General features: G+C 38.0%; 1 protein-coding gene and 1 pseudogene across 5 annotated transcripts; both read left to right on the top strand.

Moving 5' to 3' along the window:
• The first annotated feature begins 787 nt into the window (after positions 1 to 787).
• LOC112522619 lies at positions 788 to 11,904 on the top strand. 5 transcript variants are annotated; one of them, XM_025131862.1, is made up of 12 exons: positions 788 to 1,021; positions 2,139 to 2,192; positions 2,338 to 2,411; positions 2,910 to 3,570; positions 3,739 to 3,746; positions 3,860 to 3,953; positions 4,043 to 4,186; positions 4,270 to 5,025; positions 5,104 to 7,275; positions 7,350 to 7,416; positions 9,526 to 9,674; positions 11,230 to 11,904. In XM_025131862.1, exons 1-12 carry the CDS (start codon positions 946 to 948, stop codon positions 11,559 to 11,561), a joined length of 4,587 nt encoding a protein of 1,528 aa, XP_024987630.1. In that variant the 5' UTR covers positions 788 to 945; the 3' UTR covers positions 11,562 to 11,904. The 5 variants fall into 5 exon arrangements, with proteins under 5 accessions (XP_024987630.1, XP_024987629.1, XP_024987628.1 ...); XM_025131861.1 differs by having other exon boundaries at positions 2,347 to 2,411; positions 2,910 to 3,746; XM_025131860.1 differs by having other exon boundaries at positions 2,910 to 3,746.
• Positions 11,905 to 13,286: 1,382 nt separating this feature from the next.
• LOC112522475 lies at positions 13,287 to 19,160 on the top strand (annotated as a pseudogene).
• The last annotated feature ends 497 nt before the right edge of the window (positions 19,161 to 19,657 follow it).

Raw genomic sequence — 19,657 nt, 5'->3', positions numbered from 1 at the left:
TGATTGTGTTTATCTGCAGTTAGTTACACGGATTCAGATATGAGATGAAATCGGATAAGAATGAACGAGTTTATTAGCCAAATGATTTATAAGATAGTATAGATAACATGATTTTTTATATTTAATGGAAAAAAGAATTAGAGTCTCTTTGGTTTGCATGATTGTTTTTGAGGGATTTAGATTTGGATTTAAATGGATTTGAAATCATTGATGTGTTTTATTTGTAGGATTTGGAATGAAATTGAATTTCATTATTTATAAATATTTTTTTAAAAAAATATAAAAATAATTAAATTATATTTTTATTAACCAATTATTACAAAACAAATGTTTTAAATATTTTTTAAAACCGTATTACATACAATCTTACGAAATCTCGTGAAATTCCGAGCACTCCTCGAGGATTTCAGAATCATATGTTTGAAGGATTTCAAATTCGTATAATCCAACAAACCAAACATGAGATTGAAATAAATTTGAAATGCTAATCCCCTCAAATCCATAATTCCTTCAAAACAAACGGGACCTAAAGGATTAAAATGCCTCTCACATAATTGCTTAAAGCTAACAACTATATCTGTTAATGAGAAGGACCAAATCAGAAGATTTTTGCAAACCACAATGGTCAAGTAGTCTCAAAACTGTAGGGACAAAAGTCGATATAATTTCTAAACTAGAGGGACCAAAATTGTAGTTTACCAAAATAAAATTGTTTGATGACGTAAGAATTATTTAATCTTGATTTCTTACTACGACCATACAAACCCTCGCTCCATCTCTCCCTTCGCTCTATCTCGCTCTCTGCCAGTGTCTATCGAAGCTTTTCGATTTCGAAACCCTAACACCGAGTCCCTCTCGAGTTTTCGTTCGATTCAATATCTCTCCACTCTCTCTCGGCCTTCTCATCCCTTTCTCTGTAAACGGATCCTCTCTCCTGACGGCCCGATGGCTGAAGGCAAGCTTGATCTTTCCGACGATCTTCTCTCTTCGAAACCCTCCGATCATTCTTGGACATCTAAAGGTAATCTACTATCGCTTGACGTTTGTATGGCATTTTTCTCTATATGGAGGATTTGTATTTTTTTGTGTGGTTCTCGTAAGTTAGGGTTTACTGATCTGTATGTAATCGAGTATGTGATGCTACTCCAATTTGGCTGCATCTGTCTTATTCTTCTCCTTGGATTGATTTTTTTTTCTTCTACTCTTTTTATTTTTTACAGTTGACGCATTGATTTGAGCTATCTATTCATTCTATTTCCTTCAAAATTGTTGAAAAGCGAATCTAGATTTGCAATCTGTCTGTACGTAAAAGTTATTAATGCAGTTCTGTTTGATGACATCTACTATTTAGTGGTTGGATGTATGTGTAATCATGTTCTAGCCGAGTTTCATTTCCGGCATTCATCTACGCTTGTAAGATGAACTTTCTTGTTAATCATAGATAAAATGAGCTACCTGGGAAGGTGATTCGAGTTCCAAAGTAGTTGACAACTTTATCTTCGTTTGAATCATGGTCCCAGGCTATCTAGCCTTCTTCATTTCTAATTGTGGCATCAGGAAATTACAGCTGTTTTCCACCGTAAATGTATTAGATCTAACACTTTGATTTGTTGTCCTCTTGCAGTGCCTACTTCTAGGTGTTTTTGTCTCATTAGTTTTTATAATATAGTAATCTCAAGTGATTGATAAACGCAATACTTGTAATAGCAGAAATGGTTCGGTACTTGAGAGATTTTGCCATTTGATGTGGAGGATTGTAATAGAACAATCTAAGTTTCTGTATTTTGGACAGGAAAAGAGCTTGAGTTTAATAGTCCGATGTTGTATCACTATGATGATTAAAGAACAAAACAAGGCAAAACCTGTTTGTTTCTTAAATTGATACAGCTTCAATGCAGTACATATAAAAGAGATCTATTTGTTTTTGTTTCAATCATGACAGTTGTTAAGTATGATAGAGAGGGGCCCATTTGGTGTTACAATGACTCTAAGCCATGTTCAACTATGCAAGTTGTCTTTCAATTGCCCATGAAGTTTTGCAGTTAAAGATATATATATATATATATATATTACTTTGGTTTACAAAATTGCAATACTACTGTCCTCATTTTCTTTAACATGCAATGGTGTCATGACAGTGGAAGCTTCTGGAGGGAATGGTGAAGATAAGATAACTGGATATGATTCCAAAGGTAGCTTTTATACATGGTTTGTAGTTTTGTAAGATATGATCGATAAGTGAATAGTTTGGGAAATGTTTTTCTTATGTTACTCTTCTCCGTCAAGTGCTTTGTTTTTACCTTCACAATTTTTGCGCTTTGCTTTTCTCATCTAAAGATCAAGCAGCTTTGGACAGCAGCATCCCCTTGTCTCCCCAGTGGCTCTATGCTAAACCAGGCGAGAGTAAGATGGTAAGTATTTAAGCCAATTCAGAATTTACTTCTAGATATGTCTATGAATATGGTATCAATGAAGTTGTCAAATTCGAATTAAATACCTTTTGAGTAGGCATGGTAATGTCTGATGGTGCTATACATTTTGCTAGACATGTGAAATGATTTTGAATTGCCTTCATGGGCTTCCCAGCAGGGGTGGATAAATGCACCATAGCAAACAATGAATTAAAATGGTAGCATCCTTAACGACTGTAAAAAAATTACACTACGTTGGAAAATTTTAGTGGGAGATGGCCAAATGGTTGGAGACTTGGAGGGGCTTCAATTCCTCTAGAATTGTCTCCCAATTTTTCTTCTACTTTTTTTTATGTTATCATTAGCAGCTCCCTTGATATTGATTATGGTTAAATTGCAGCAAACACCATAAGTATTTTTTACATCACTGCTGTGTTTTGGAATATTATAACTATACACGGATGGGAAACCTTATATACTCTGTTACTATGAGTATAGGAAATGCGTGCACCAAGTTCCCTCTCTCTTGGAAGTTCTGCTGATTCCAATTTGAAGGAGGCTTGGCGTTCAGATGGATCTGAGGACAAGAAAGATTGGAGGAAAACTGGAATTGAAGCAGAAAGTGGTCGCCGCTGGCGTGAAGAAGAAAGAGAAACAGGCTTACTTGGTAGAAGAGAGCGCAGGAAAACTGATCGCCGTGTTGATGTGGGTAGAGATACGCCTGATAATAGAGCACCTCCCTCTGATAGGTGGCTTGATGTTGGTAACCGCAGTGCTGGGCACGAGGCACGACGTGACAGTAAATGGTCATCTAGGTGGGGTCCAGACGAGATAGAAAAGGAAACACGGACTGAGAAGAGGACAGATGCAGAGAAGGAAGATGCTCATGGTGACACTCAAGCACATGCAAGTAGCACAAGAGTAGTTTCTGAGCGTGATCCAGACTCCCGTGAAAAATGGAGGCCGCGCCATAGAATGGAGGCGAATTCCAGTGGACCAGGTTCCTTTCGTGCAGCACCTGGATTTGGGATTGAGAAAGGACGGGCCGAGGGATCAAATATGGGATTTACTGTTGGACGTGGCAGATCTAGTGCTTCTGTTGTAAGGCCTTCATCTGCAAGTTCCATTGAGAAAAATGAAGGCGTCCCTGGCAAGCCAGGTATTTATGTGGATATGTTCTTCTATCCAAGGGGAAAGCTTCTTGATATATACCGTAGGCAGAAGCTTGACCCTTCTTTTGCTAAAATGCCTGAAAAGATCGAGGAAATACCTTCTATTACACAAATAACTGCTGTGGAACCCCTTGCTTTTGTTGCTCCTGATGCAGAAGAGGAGGTGAGGTCCCATATTTACTGTTGTCAAATTCCTCTTAATCTGCCTGGATGTTAATATTTTTGTCATCAACTCTTTGTTTGTGCTAAATTGTAAAGTGCATGCAATGTTCTCAGGCTATCCTTGGTGATATATTGAAAGGAAAAATCAGCAGTAGCGAGGTGGTGGACAATTCAATAAAAAATGTGGGGTCATCTGAGAATATTGCAGGCAAGTGGAGCTTATGGATATGAAAATGCTTCTTTTGTTCCTCTTTTAAGGGTTCTTTGTATCTAAGAAGTTTGATTATCCTTATTTAGATGTCTGGCATTTAACATCCACCAATAGTAAAGATGATGCTCTTCCCCCGATGGAGGATATGTTTGATCCAAATCAGAATCCTAGTCAAACAGTTGCTGATAGCACTTCACGCCTTGATGGTCAAAGAACGAGAACAAGAGAAGGTGAGTAACTGGTTAGTTAATACATGAACTCCACTAATTGTCAGTTATCATTTATGGACTAAATTTATTTAATCACATTGTAGGACGAGATGCTAATTGGGATCAAGAGCAAAGAGTCCCTGAGATGGTTTCACAAATGGATTCATATGCACTGAAAACAAGGTCAAACATCAGTATTACTGGTACCAGTCATGATGAAGCTTCTAATCATGATGTTGCAGATTTCACTTCTATGGGGCATCAGCACAATGATAATGTCCACCCATCTTCATTTGATATCAGCTCAAAGCTTAACGATTCTAATTCTTTATTTGCTACCCCATCTTCCGAGCAATATTGGACAAGAGATATGCAGCCTTCAGAGAATAGTTTGAATGAACATTTAACCAGGGGTATCCAACCCGAGGAGTTAAGTCTTTACTATCGTGATCCTCAAGGGGAGATCCAAGGACCATTTCTTGGTGTAGACATCATTTCATGGTTTGAGCAAGGATTTTTTGGGGCAGATTTGCCAGTTCGAGTGGCAGATGCACCAGAGGAAGCTCCTTTCTTGGAATTAGGTGATGTCATGCCACACTTAAACACTAGGCATGACTACACCACCAGCAATGATCCAAGTCCCAACTTGGAAATTTCTGATGGTTTTGAAGGAAACTTTGATGCTAGAGTTTCTGTGCCTGCTCCTGTGTCTGAAATGGGATGTCAATCTGCATTAGATAATCAGCACTGGCAGTTGCCTGAGTTTAATGGTTTGCCAATAAAGCATGCTCAAGCAAGAATACCTGAGCATGAAGGCCCTTTGCCGCTTTTATATGAGGGTCAAAACTTCCATGATGAAGGTTAAATATCCCCTCCATTTGTTTCTCCAATTTAACTTTCTATTTCAGATTTCTTCTAATGTTCTTTTCTTCTTGCAGAAATTGTTTTTCCTGGGAGGCCTGGTAGCAGTGATTCTTCAGTAAATTATATGAAAAACCACACTGTTCCCACCGATTTCACTGAACCAGGCATACAAAATAAGAGCGACAATAGATCGCATCCTCTGGGGTTGTTATGGTCTGAGCTTGAAGGATCAAGTTTAAGGAATGATAAGGCATCTAAAGCACCTTTCACTGGTGGTGTTCAGCAGCAACTTGTGAACCCCCCAAGTCAGAGGGTCTCCCCTTTCAACGCAATGCCTGATTGTATTCATGCTGCTGATGCATGGCCTGACATTTATAGAAGGAATGCACTTTCTGATCCCAACTTATATAAAGATGCGATGGATGCTCGCCAGTTGACACACATGGATCAAGAGGCTAGTGACTTTGATCTATCAGAGAAACTTAGGTCTCATCAAATTCAACAACAGCTGCTCCAACAGCATAATCTGCTGGCCTCTCATCCTCACTTGAACGATTTGATGCTGGACCAAGTTCAAGGTCGAGGGCCTATAAACCCACAACATTTAGCCGGTCAAACAGGGCAAGATCTAGATCGCTTTTTGGCACTTCAGTTGCAACAGCAGCAGAGGAGAATTGAGCTTCACCAGCAGCATCAGTTGAATCAACAGCAAATGCTACTTAAGGAGCAGCAATCTCGACAATTGCTTCTTGAACAGTTGGCCCAAAATCAGATGCGTGATGGGCGTGGACAATCACGTGCCGATGTTGCAAGATCCAATAACGCGCTTGATCAGATTATTTTGAAGCATCAGATTTTAAATGAATTGCACCAGCGATCACAACGCCACCCACAAAATGTTGACCCATCAATAGAACATCTGGTTCAAGCAAAGTATGGCCAGCTGCCTCATCAAGGGCATCCAAATGATCTCCTGGAGCTCATAGCACATGCAAAGCATGGACAAATGCCGTCTTTGGAACATCATATGCTTCAGCATGAGCAGTTTCATGGAAGGCAGTTGCCTATGGGTTTAAGGCAGAGAATTGAGATGGAAGAAGAGAGGCGGCTTGGTTCTGCCTGGTCTTTAGATGAAACGACTCAGTTCCTAAGAAATTCTGGTGGTCTTCACCGAGCTAATTCTGCTGGCCTCAGTCCTTTAGATCTTTACAAGCAACAGAGACTATCTCCCGATGAGTTGAATCATCTTGAGCGGAATCTTTCATTACAAGAGCGACTTCAGCAAGGTGCTTATGATCCTAGCTTACTATCATTTGAACGCTCTATGCCTGGTGGTGGCTCACTGATGAATTTTGATGTTAATTCTATGGCTCAAGCCCAGAAGTTAGATATGCAGGAGTTTAATGCTCCGTTGCACCATGCTAACCAAGTAGGCGGGTTCTCTTCAGGGATCCTCTCCCATCAATCTCAGCATCCCATGGTCTCTAATCACTTCCATCCCTCACATTTGGGTGCTATGGAGGGACCTTGGTCTGAAAGTAATGGACAGATGCCAAATGACTGGATCGAGTCGAGGATTCAGCAGCTGCATGTTGATAATGGAAGGCATAAAAGAGAGATGGAAATGAGAAGGATTTCAGAAGATCCAAGTCTTTGGATGTCTGCTGGAACGAATGATGACCCCTCAAAGAGGTTGCTTATGGAACTACTTCATCAGAAACCAGATAGTCAGTCGAATGAAATTTTGGGTGTAAATAATGTTGGACCATTTGAAAGTGCCGAACCTTTTGGATCTTATTCTGCGATGAACTCCAATCATTCATTCAACCTCTTAAATCAAGAAGTAGGGCTTAATCACCCATTTTCTGTTGCATCTTATGGCCCTAACTCAGGCACTGGCCAACAAGCACGGTTGGTGGATGAGACAGTATTAGGTTTGGAAGGCAAGGATAGAATGCTCTCGAGATCCAGTTCTGGAGTAATGCACGAGGAGAGTCCATTCTTTTCTGATGTTAATGAATCCTCTCAGGTAGCATATTCAAACTCCAGCATGGTGGGAATGTCGTCTATAGAACGGGGATTATTTGACGTAGAGGGCAAAAGGAGATTACTTAAAAGCGAAGGTAGCATGGTGAAGGGTGTAGCTGCAGAAACTCAAGAAGCTATCATTCAGCAGTGTGGTGATACTGATTTAGACGATGCCGAAATGCCAAATAATATTGGCAGGCATGCCTCACCTGCCATTGGTAATTTTCTGTCTGTTTCCCTTTCCTGGTAGTTTATGTTTTCATGTGGAGTAATATTTTTGACGCTATTCCAGGTGGGAATAAAAGCTTGTACAATGACAAGGTTGGATCTCCCGAGACTTTTGCAGAGGCTAAAGATCGGTAAGAAAACATACCTTTAATATTATAATTGTGGATGTGTCTGGGCTACCAGTTGACCCCAGCCTCTCAGGAGGTCAAGGGTTCAAACCTCACCCAAGGTGAGGAGGGTGTGTGAGTTCATATGTTGTATATAAATATAATATACTTCAAAAGAAAACCATTCCTGGAAGGGATATGATTTGATACCTTCTAATACAAAAACAATTCTTTTGTATCTCTTACTACAGATTTTAGTTATCTTACAGCTTCTGTTAACGATAATTTATTTACACATATGGTGATACAGGCGATTGCACATGAAACCTACAGTTACCTATATCTGTCGAAACCTATATTGACATCACCAATAACCTTCCTTGACCGTAACATCCTTTGGGTAGGATTAGGAATATGGAATCATTTTTTACTTGACCTATTGTAACTTAGTTGAGAGAAGCTGATGTAACAAATGTTTGAGATGATCGATCTGATTTTCAATTTGACTTTTGATTCCATTGTTTAGAAGAGGATACTTGTACTAGTAGGTCAATGGAGAGGTAGAATTCGCCTGTAATTGACATGAGAGGAAGTAATGAAGAGAGATTTGGTCGAGTGTCGTATATGGAAGGATTTGGCCTTAGATAGGAGTTTGTGGAAAGTATAGTTGTTACTGCAGTCACCCTTGTAATGGAACATTAGCAACCACCATTTGCAGTGAAGGTCTGAGGGGTGTCAGTGGATCAGTTCTATCCTAATAGAAGAATTTTGATTGAAGAAAACTTAGCTGAGTAATAAAATGATATTTAAACCAAATTGAAGACTTAACTGGGAGAGATCCACTTAGATGCTCTAGAACTGGATTAACATTTTTCTATTGAATGAGCTAAACAAGTAGCTCATTTCATTGGAAATCTTGTTCTAGTTGATTTTCATGATCTCTTTTCTTGTCTGATTTTTTCCCCTTTTCTCGTATTTTTATTTCATGCAGTGATTATACTTCTGTATGTGATTGCTTATTCCATTTTTACCTCAACCAAAGCAATGTATAGCTTTTTATGCACGAAGATAAATTCCTATTGCAACAATATCTGTGTCTTTTGTGAGTGCGAATGCGATGTTCTTGTGACACCTAATATTTTAATTGTGAATATATGCTGGACACATGTTTTAACTATAAATTTGGTATTCTACAATGACCTTTTTTATGTGTTGTTATTCCTGTTATATTGTTTGTGTTAACATACCCCCTTATGTTTTTATGGCTGAGTGCTGATATATCTATTTTTTCTCTACTGCATAAATTGCATAACGGACACATTTAGGCGATGTCTGGCAAACATTATCTAGCTTATTCTTGAGCTCATTTCAAAACCTCGTTTGGATGAGCAAAAAGTAGTATAGCTAGCTTATTGGAGTAGTGTTTCAATAAGCTCCAGGAGCTTTTTGCCACGTTCTTCGAATTATATCCCTGATTAATGCTAATTGTTATTTATTATTAGTATAGATCAATTAATATTAGTTATTAATTAAAATTAATTTCAACATATTAATTAATTTTAATTGTAAATTATTCATTAGTATTTAGAACTATTATTAATCTTATCAATTATTTTTAGATTATTATTATTTAATATATTTAGTCGTCAAAACAAATATAACAATGTTAAAAATGTTTTGTAAATTACATAGAAGTTAAAGTTATATTTTTTTGTTTCATAAGTAATAAAAATTGATTTAGTATTTTAAAAAAAAAGTTAATCTACTATTACTTTTTTGAGAATTAATTTGTTAATTAAGGTATGTAAGGTTGACTAACTTTGTATATTTTCATGTTATATGTTGAATGATTCGACTGTTATGTCTTTAGTTGTTTGGCTACCATGTTCCTTTTATCTTGTTGAAATCACAATTTCGGTACTAGAGTTGGTTTAGCCTTGGTTTTTTATTTGTGCACTGACTTGAACTGCGGGCTTCTTGATAGCTCCTGTAGACTGTAGTCATGGTATCTTATCGGTTTTTATATATGAAGCTGTGCGTAACTGAACTGAATACATAGTGATCTATGGTGATTAGCATATATAGCATTTTCTTTTGTACAGGTAGTGGTTTCTTATTGAGTCATGTTTGCAGGGTGACCTTGACATCCAAAAGGTCTGATAATATTTTGCTGAAACGTCCACCAGTCTCACGGGCATCATCATCCCATGAAGGGTTATGTGAGCTGGCGTCTGATTCCACTTTCAGAGGGAAGAATGTCTCCAGTATGTCTGTTCCTGAAGGTACATTATACTGCAAATGTTTAAAATTTATTACATGCACGAGACCGAGTCCATAGTTATGTCAATATGACTGATCTAGCCGTAGTAGAAATCTTTTGCTGCATTTGGTATGATGAAATAAAATAAACAATGGATTGGTATTGTAATCATGGTTTTAAAAATCGTTTGAGGCGTACGCCTCGAGGCGAGGCGGCCCAAAACCGCACCTGAGGCGGCGCCTCATAGACCCTGGATGAGGCTTACGCCTTGGTTCAGTGAGGCGTATGCCTCAGATGATTTGCTTTGGTAATGGTTTTTTTGGATTTTTTAATAAGCTTTATGGCAGTAGTAGTACTTCTTTTTATAGTATACATGTTCTTTTTTATTTTGAAAAACTAAACAAAGCCCAATTGTCCCAATGTGTACTTTTAATATTTTAAAACCCAAAAAGCTAGGACTTTTTCCTCTCGATCAAAAAGTGTGGTTTGACCCTTTCTCTTCCTCCAATTCCATGCCTTCTTCATCCGATCTCATGATTTCACACTCTCCTCTGTCGTGTCATAGTATTATATATTGTATATAAATGTATGTGTATATATGTTTCCGCCTTGGGGCTTCCGCCTCGTGGAGGGAAACGCCTCGAGGTCCGATTCCGCCTTTTAAAGCCTTTATTGTAATAGATTGTTTCCTTCCTCATTCCACTCGTTTTATTCCATTCAAGCAAACCAGACAAGACACAGCATTAACAAGTATGCATTTATTTGCTTTGAAGCTTGACTTAAATCTCAATGGTTCAGTTGAACATCTTATCAAACACAAATACATGAATGCGGTCACAATATATTTTTATGTGTGGAAATGATCATAGCTGAGATCCTGCAAGAAGAGTATATTTGTGGATTGGATTGCATATGGATATATTAACTTAAAAGTGTTTCACATGTTGTAAGTTGCAACATATTTGACGGTTTAGCAATGTCATGAAGCAATATTGGTTTTTGTCATGACAAATAATGGTTGAAAAATAGGGAACACCAATTATCGGTTGTTGGTGTAGTTGTCTCTTTGAAGCTTGACATGTGAGTTCTTGGTCTCTGTAGTTTCTAAACATATATGTTTATGCTTGAATTTTCATTCTCGAAACATATTCCGCCGGGTAGTAAAGCATCCACAAATGTGTTGAGAATAGAATGTTGTCTCTCAATTCAGTGTCCAGTGAGAAGTTTCGCTTAAATTGCGACATGCCTTGATAATTGAGAGACAACAAATTTTATGAGAACACCACGTTTGACTGAGTATACATCTTCGTCTCTATGAAGTTATTTACTGGTTTGTCATGTTTTAACCTTTTAAAACGTATATGAGAAGTGACCACGTTGTACCTATATTTTGTTACCCTATATTTTATCCTAGTATAAAATTCTTTGTTTTTTAGTTGATAAAGTACAATATTCCATCTTTTTAGGTCAAAATGTATGGTGTTTTTATTGATTTAATTTCAGAGTTTCTAGGTTTCTAGGCTACTTATATTATGAAGCTTTTGTTCTTGATCTCCTGATTGCAAATAATATGACAGGTGGAAGAGAAATTTTGACAAACCAAGTCTCTGAAAATATGATTGGTGGCAAGAAAGATGTTCGGTTTAGGAGAACATCATCCTTCAGTGATGCTGATGTACCGGAGACTGCTTCTTTCAGTGACATGCTTAAAAGCAATGTTAAGAAGCCACCTTTGCCAGATACTCATGCAACAGCTTCAGCTTCAGAGGGCGGTGCTGTAGATGGACATGGGGGCAAAACTGGTAAAAAGAAAGGTAGAAAAGGGAGGCAAATTGACCCAGCTCTGCTTGGTTTTAAGGTTACTAGCAATCGAATTATGATGGGCGAGATCCAACGTATAGAGGATTGACATGTTTGTATCATTTGTTAGCTTGCTTGTATAGACCCCATTTTCTTCTTTTTGGGTATTTTTCTTGATGGATTCCGTATACCAAAGTATTTTTGCATCCTCCTGATATGTGATGTTAGGGGTTATATTACAGGTTAGGTTGCATAGAGTTTTGCTTGTATAGGCCTTGTTTTCAGATCTAAATATGTAGTAGCAAGAAGCAGACAACTGTATATTTCTTGATTTTCCATTGCTTATCTGAGCACGCATTGTTTAATTTGAATTGAAGTGCTTCAGAGAATTTAACATAAATTGCTTGCTTGTCTAACATGGGTGATGCCTGTTTATGCTTGGGCTTTGAGGCATTCAGAATAATCTCTTTTTAATATTAATAATATCAACTACCTTAGTAGCCTGGCTGGGTGGTATGCTATGCTATTATACTTTGATTTTACCAAGATGTTACATCCGTTTTGCCATGTTGGGCAAAATTTAAATTCATTTATAAATACACAAAATGTTTGGCCGATTTATTGTACTAACGTATTTTATTTTTCATTGTATTAAACGTTGTATTTTTTGTATGGGTGAATTCACTTTGAATAGGAGGTAAGGTGAGATGTTGGATCCTCGATCATTTTTTACTTATTTTACCCCATCAATTGCGTTTGATACGAGAATTGATCTGATACATTTCGTTGATGTAAATCTTGAATTAGGATTGATCCAAATGTGGAGACCTTTCTTACCATTCTCATTGGAACTCAATTGAACTCATCGGCCCATGATCTTTTTCACAATTTGTAATGACTTCCAAATTGGTAGTGTTGGCTACATGACATGTATTGCTTGCAAAACCCTATGATTTTGCGAGTTGGATCTTTGTCGTACGAATCTTAACCTCTCTCTTGGAATTTAGCATTTTCCGAATGAACATTAATTTCTACCTTGAATTTTAGTATTTGTCTAGGGCCCACAAAGCCTCACATGTTTTGTGAGCTCCGCAACTTTTTCCTACTTATACTCTATTTTCATCTACATTTTCCTACCTCTGAAGCAGAAGCTGTTGCATGAGTATCCGTCAAAGGTGGCTTCTTGATTGCTTTGAAGGATGATGTTCTCCTAAACCAAACATCTGTCTTGCCATCAATCATGTTTTTTAGGGACTTGGTTTCTCCTTCACTTGTCATATTATTGCAATTAGGAGATGAAGAACAAAGCTTCACAACATAGACAAACAGAAACTCCAAATTTAAACCAATAAAAACACCATGCATATTGACCTAAAAGATGAAGTTAACTAGAAAGCAAAAATATTTATACTAGAGGGCCACAAAGTACTTGATACGACGTGGTCACTTCTCATATGCATTTAAAAAGATATGTGCATGACAAACCAATGAGTAACTTCCTAGAGTCGAAGAATTATTTTTAATTAATTATCAACGAAACTTCTCATTGCACATTCAATTGAGAGACAACATTCTATTCCAAAACATTTGTAAATATCTTTCGACAAGACAATGAAAACCCAAACGTAAAACATATATATTTAGAAACTACAAAGATCAGGAACCTACATGTCAAACTTACAGAGACAACTATACTAACAATTGATGATTGATGTTCCCTAATTGTCAACGTAAGGGTGTGTGAGGTCGCGCACGAACCTAATATGATTTTACTATAAAAATACATGTGATTCGACCGTTTTCTTATTTAGTTGTGTGGTTGGATATTGTTGTCATGAATCTCCAATACCGTATATCTACTCTTTCTCGTAGGTTCTGTGCTATGAATTATGACCATTTCCACACACGAAAATCATAAGGTTTTACAAGCAATATTATATAGCTATGATTCCTTTTATTATGAATTAAATAAATTATAAATTACAGCAAGGTTTTGCTCATGGGGATCTTCTGTGAACTTCAATAGCTTCAACTCAACCATCACCTTCATCGAAAAGTCGCCGTCTCCTTCACCGAAAACGGAAATCTTTTTCCACATTTCGGGAAGATGGCGACCTCAATCACATCTCTGGTAGTAATCCACAACCCTAATTCTTAATATCTCTGCTTCTGTCATACGATTTCTCTTAATTATTTCATGGATTGAATTCGTTTCATTTTAATATTTCAGTAAAATGTTGATCCGTTTTCAGTTCGTCCAAGTACATATCAGGTGGAAACCATTAATCCTTCGTCTTTGATTCCTAAGAAGCTTGGTAAATCTACTTTATTATCAAGCTTTCACTCACGATCACTGCGGCTAGCGTCTTCCTCGAAACGCTCCATAGAGAGAAAATCTGGTAGCTTGGTTAGCTCTCAGGTCGGTACTATTTTATGCATTTCTACTATTAACTCTATGATAAATGAGGTGACAGAAGAACAATGGTGACTTAGGGCTCTAAAACAAACCGAATGAACTAGAACGGAGGCTTGTTCATCTTCGTTCGTTTAACTTAAACGGAACACGAACGGTAACCAAACAAAATTATTTGTGCTCATGCAAGTTCTTTTAGGAATTAGATGTGTTCGTGTTCGTGTTAAAACGAACAGACTAATTAGGGTAAACTAACATAAAAGTTCCAAGTTTTATTGAATCTTTTTCTTATTTAAATTTAGTTTTCTATCTTTGTGGCTTGTGTTGTCAAAAAGTGATACTTCTAGATTGTTATGAAGCTTTACATAATTCGCATTTCTTTCATATCCAGGAGGTTCTTTTACAGTCAAAAGTAACCACCAAAGTATTCTTTGATATAAGCATTGGGAACCCAGTTGGGAAACTTGCAGGGAGGATTGTGATTGGACTTTTCTGTATGTTTGTTGATCATCCCTTTCCAGTTTATGCCTCATCATCTTGCCTTTTGTTTCTATCAGGAGAGAAAGGTTTTGCTTACAAGGGTTCTGCATTTCATCGTGTCATTAAGGATTTCATGATTCAAGGAGGAGAATTTGACTAGGGAAATGTAGGTGATTTCTGTCCTTTCTTACGTTCCCTCCCAATATAATTTCAGAATTACTGGATTTGGATCATTTCTTTTGCTAGTTATAACTGACCATATGGTCAACATTGATTTTGTTTTGTTTGCTTTGCAGTAAGGTTGTATTCTTTTTCTTGAAGTTCTTTGAAATCATAAAATCAAAAGACTTGGGTCTCATTTGTTTTGGTAATTTAGCATTTTCATTTATGGGTCTTATTATGTCATTGAAAAAAAGTAAAGATGATTACAAGTTTGAGATATAATGCTGAGGAACAAATATGGATGGCATGCTAAGGAAAACAGGGGAGAAAATAAGGCATTGTTTCTAGATAAGGAATCAGGTTTCACTTAAACAAATGAGGGTTGTTGCCTTTCATGTATTTCTTTGGCTCCGACGTTGAACTGTGTCCCCAATGGCACTTCCACGATAGGAATTTCTTTGTTTCATATTGTCCAATTGACAATTCCCTTTGGCTCTTCTACGTAACTTGGCTTTTTCATTGACTTTGATCTTGTCTAAAGGGATTTCATTGTAATGAGAGTAGAACGGGCATAAATCATAGTTCTTGATTTCTCCTCACTGTTTATTATGTCCTTTGAAATACAGAAAGCAGAAATATATATACAGAAGAAACTGAACTAACTCCCACGAAATTAGGAACAACTAGACTACTTCTAAATTATCTCCAACAACTAGATAAGCACAATAAAATAACCACCGAATGTACCACATTAGGATTCAACACTCCCCCTCAAGCTGGGTTATGTATGTCAATCATACCTAGCTTGGATTGTAACTCTTCAAAAACCTGTCTGGGCAGTGCCTTAGTAAGAATGTCTGAAGTTTGTTGCTTTGATGGTACGAACTCCAGCTGAAGCTCTCCTTCCTCTAGCTTCTCTTTAATGAAGTGTCAGTCCAGCTCCACATGTTTGGTTCTTTCGTGATGTACAGGATTTTTTGCAATCTCAATTGCTGCCTTATTGTCACAGCACAGCTCCATTGGATCAGATGGAGTAAATCTTAACTCGGTTAGCATCCGTTTCAACCAAATGCCTTCACAAATCCCATGACACATTGCTCTAAACTCTGCCTCTGCACTACTTCGGGAGACAACAACTTGTTTTTGGCTTCTCCAGGTTACTAGGTTGCCCCATACATACGTGCAGTATCCGGTGGTAGACCTTCCGTCCATGCTTGAACCCCCCAATCTGCATCTGTGTATACTTGTAGTTGCCTATCGTTTGTTTTCCTTATGAACAGTTCCTCACCTGGACTTTGCTTTAAATATCGCAGAATACGAAACACTGCCTTATGATGGTCTTTTGTAGGCTGATTCATGTACCGACTTACCATTCCCACAGCAAAACTTATGTCTGGTCTTGCATGGGCCGAGTATATAAGTTTTCCAACCAATCTTTGATAGCTACCCTTATCAGTTGTCTTTCCATCCCTACTTTGATGTTTTCCCAATGGATCCATTGGGGTTGTAGCCGGCTTACATCCCAACATTCCTGTCTCCTTCAATAGATCAATGGTATATTTTCTGTGAGTTAAGAAAGTACCTTTGCGAGATCTCGCCACTTCCATGCCTAGGAAGTATTTTAATCTTCCTAGGTCTTTTACTTCAAATTCTCGTGCAAGGATATCCTTTGATGATGTATTTCTTCAGCATAATCACCTGTTAAGATGATATCGTCTACATAAATTATCATTATAGCTCTTGCTCTGGTCAAGGAATCCTTGAAGAACAAGGTGTGATCGGTTTGGCACTGACTAAACCCAAGTTTCTTCACCACTTATGTCAGCCTTTCAAACCATGCCCTTGGTGATTGTTTTAGCCCATAAAGTGATCTTTTGAGTCTATATACCTTACCAAACGAATCCTTGAGTATATTCCTGGTGGCACATCCATGTACACCTTTTCTTCAAGTTCCCCATTAAGGAACGCATTTTTGATGTCAAGTTGATGCAACGGCCAATCTAGGTTAGCTGCAACTGAGGGTAAGACTCGAATCGAATTAAGTTTGGCTACAGGTGCAAGTGTTTTCCCGTAATCGACTCCCATATGATTGGATAAACCCCTTCGCCACCAACCTTGCTTTGAACCGATTTATGGTTCCATCTGCATTATACTTCACTGTGAACACCCACTTGCACCCCCACAGTTTTCTTACCAAGAGGCAATGTTGAATATTCCCGTGTGGTGTTCTTTTCAAGTGCCTTTAGTTCCTTGTTGACAGCAGACTTCCATTCAGGATTATTCAGATCCACTTGTATATCTTTTGGAATCATCATGGATTCTAACGATGTCACAAGGGCACTATGAGTAGCCGACAGGTTAGGAGTCATAAAGTTGCTGATGGGATGAGTTGTGCATGACCTTTTCCCTTTCCTTAGAGCAATGGGTACATCCAGATCATCAGGCTTATTCACGAGACCATCATCCAAAGAATCTTCTCCAACAACATCATTATTAGTGTTATCACCTGCAGAGTGAGTAGAAGTCATATCTCCCTGCATTTCAGCCTCAAATCTCGGATTAGTCTCCTGGCAGTGTGTGGTACCGACCTCTTCTCTCCTTTCACCTTTATGTCGTCTCGAGTATACCAAGGTTTCTTTATGGGTTGCTAGATTAGGTGTTTCAATAGGTTGTTGGGTGTTGGGAGAGGGATTCTGAGAAATCGGGACAAGCTGCAGTTGGTAAAACAGAGTCTGGATGTTCAGGAGTGTTTTGTGGCTGATTAGAGTGACTCAGGAGGTGAAGTTTGTGACTAAGTATGATATTCCATGGAAATATTCTCCCCCTGAATCTCAGATTTGGTGAAAAATGGTTGGTTTTCAAAAAAGGTGACATCCATCAAGTTATATACCTTTTTGACAACTAGAGTAACCCAGAAAGATACATTTGAGAGATTTAGGATCGAGTTTGCTACGGTTTTGTGGTGGTACATGAAGGAAGGTTGTGCATCTGAATACTTTAAGAGGAACATTTGATAAGAAACGGATGTAGGGATAAGTGAGGTGATAGTTGAGTACTTTGGATGGCATGCGGTTTATCAGATATGCCGATGATAATATGGCATCTCCCCATTTTCTTGTGGAGTGCCAACCACGAATTGGGGTGAATGATCCCATTATCTTTGAGATGGGATCCTAGGTTTGACTCAAAAAATTCAGTTCCATTGTCTGTTTTCAAGACTTGGATCTTTGTGTGAAACCGGGTTTCTATCATCTTATGGTATACTTGGGATATACTTATCACTTCGGAATTGTCTTTCATGAGAATTAGGTATCACGGGCTGCTTCCCATATCTCCTTGGCAATCTTGTAATACATAAAGTTCTCACTAGTTTCATGGGTCATGGAACTCAGTAACCAAGGCATTACTGAGTGTGACCATTGATTGTAGTTGTGGCCGGCAAGTTTGTGTCCAGTAATCGGAATGTTCCCACCTTCAATTAGAGTGGGTGTTGTATTCGACATAGGTGTATGTCGAGAAGTCTAGGTGGAGCTGTTGTCATGGGTTTCACTCGTCATGGCTGTTCTCCCGTATTTAGCCATCAGGTTGACGATTTGAGTGCGTGGTAGATCAGATCTGCTCTGATACCATAACGAGAGTAGACCCAGCAGAAATCATAGTTCTTGATTTCTCCTCACTGTTTATTGCATCCTTTGAAATACACAGAGCAGAAATATGTATACAGAAGAAACTGAACTAACTCCCACGAAACTAGGAACAGCTAGACTACTTCTAAATTATCTCCAACAACTAGATAAGCACAATAAGATACCACCGAATGTACCAGCTGCCCAGATTAGGATTCAACACATTGCTTCATGCCTTCATCCGTTAAACATATCCTCCAGGTGGATACATGAAATGTATCATGAATCTTTGGAATTCTGGTGCTAATGCCGACAATAGACTGCTTCCTCAACTTGTTGAAATATCTTGAAACGGTCCAATATATCATGGACTTGGTTTGCCTTGTTAATCTTATCAAACCTTCCAAGATGCTACTTTCAAAACACTTCATCTCCAACTTGGAATTTGATATGCTTACCAATCTGCAGAATTTCCAACTCCTTTTTACTGTACTTGTCAAGTAATTACTGTGCCTTGCTTTTATACTTGCAGGGAATGGGTGGTAAGAGCATTTACGGCAGGACATTTAAAGACGAGAACTTCAAACGTGAGCTGATCAACCTTTTTTGTAGATTAAATATATGTACATACTTCTCAAGGATTCAGTAGAACAATAAATTAAATTTATACGGGATTGATGTATTTATTGAGACTTCCTGTGTGAAATTCGCATCGTGTTCTTCAAAGCAGTGTATATTGTGTATTAATACATCCACTGCCAAAATCTTGCAGTAACTCATACTGGACCTGGAATTGTTATTTGTTAGCATGGCAAATGCAGGGCCCAATACTAACGAAGTCAATTCTTCATATGCACCACAGTGGTATGCTTCATTTCCCATTACTTTGCAGTTTCTGTTTCAGTATGTGGAAATAGGACATCATTCTGTGCTATACTATGCTCTTGATTAGTTCATAATGTGGTTAGAGTTCGAAAAATTAGAACCCGTTAGTTTATCCATGAGGAACTTGAGGCAAGTTGTCTAGTTACCTTCCTGATTTAGGGTTTTATTAGTGTTATTAGATAGATATGACACCCCCCAACTGCAACTCACTGTAATACTTCCTCCCACATATTTAGAGTAGCAATCTAAGAGACTTGAACCAAATGTGACAATTGTTGCTCTGATCAGTAATGTGTCAAGTCCAGTTTCTTTTTCTTTTTTTTGAGTATATAATATATATAGGGTTAGGTTCGGGGGAAAATCCCGCAGAAAATGAAAAACTGAGGAACACTTTGCTAACCATTCATCTGGACGGTATGTACATGCGCATACAAGTAACTTGTAAGCAATTTGTCCGGTATGCACATGTGCCTAACAGTTTTTCATTCTTTTGGGAGTTTTCTCCTGAACCTCCCTTTGATATATGTCCATCCCCTCCACTACTTGCCCAAACACAACATGCCTTTCATCCAACCAAGATATAGAGGTGATCGCCCAAGAAAGAGAGTCATTTTATCACTGATTCTGGTGAACTTCCAA

The sequence above is a fragment of the Cynara cardunculus genome (genome assembly GCF_001531365.2).
Source record: "Cynara cardunculus var. scolymus isolate 2C chromosome LG 12, CcrdV1, whole genome shotgun sequence".
Taxonomy (NCBI): domain Eukaryota; kingdom Viridiplantae; phylum Streptophyta; class Magnoliopsida; order Asterales; family Asteraceae; genus Cynara; species Cynara cardunculus.
Note: the sequence above shows the minus strand (reverse complement) of the source record. Positions and strands in the feature narration are given on the sequence as shown.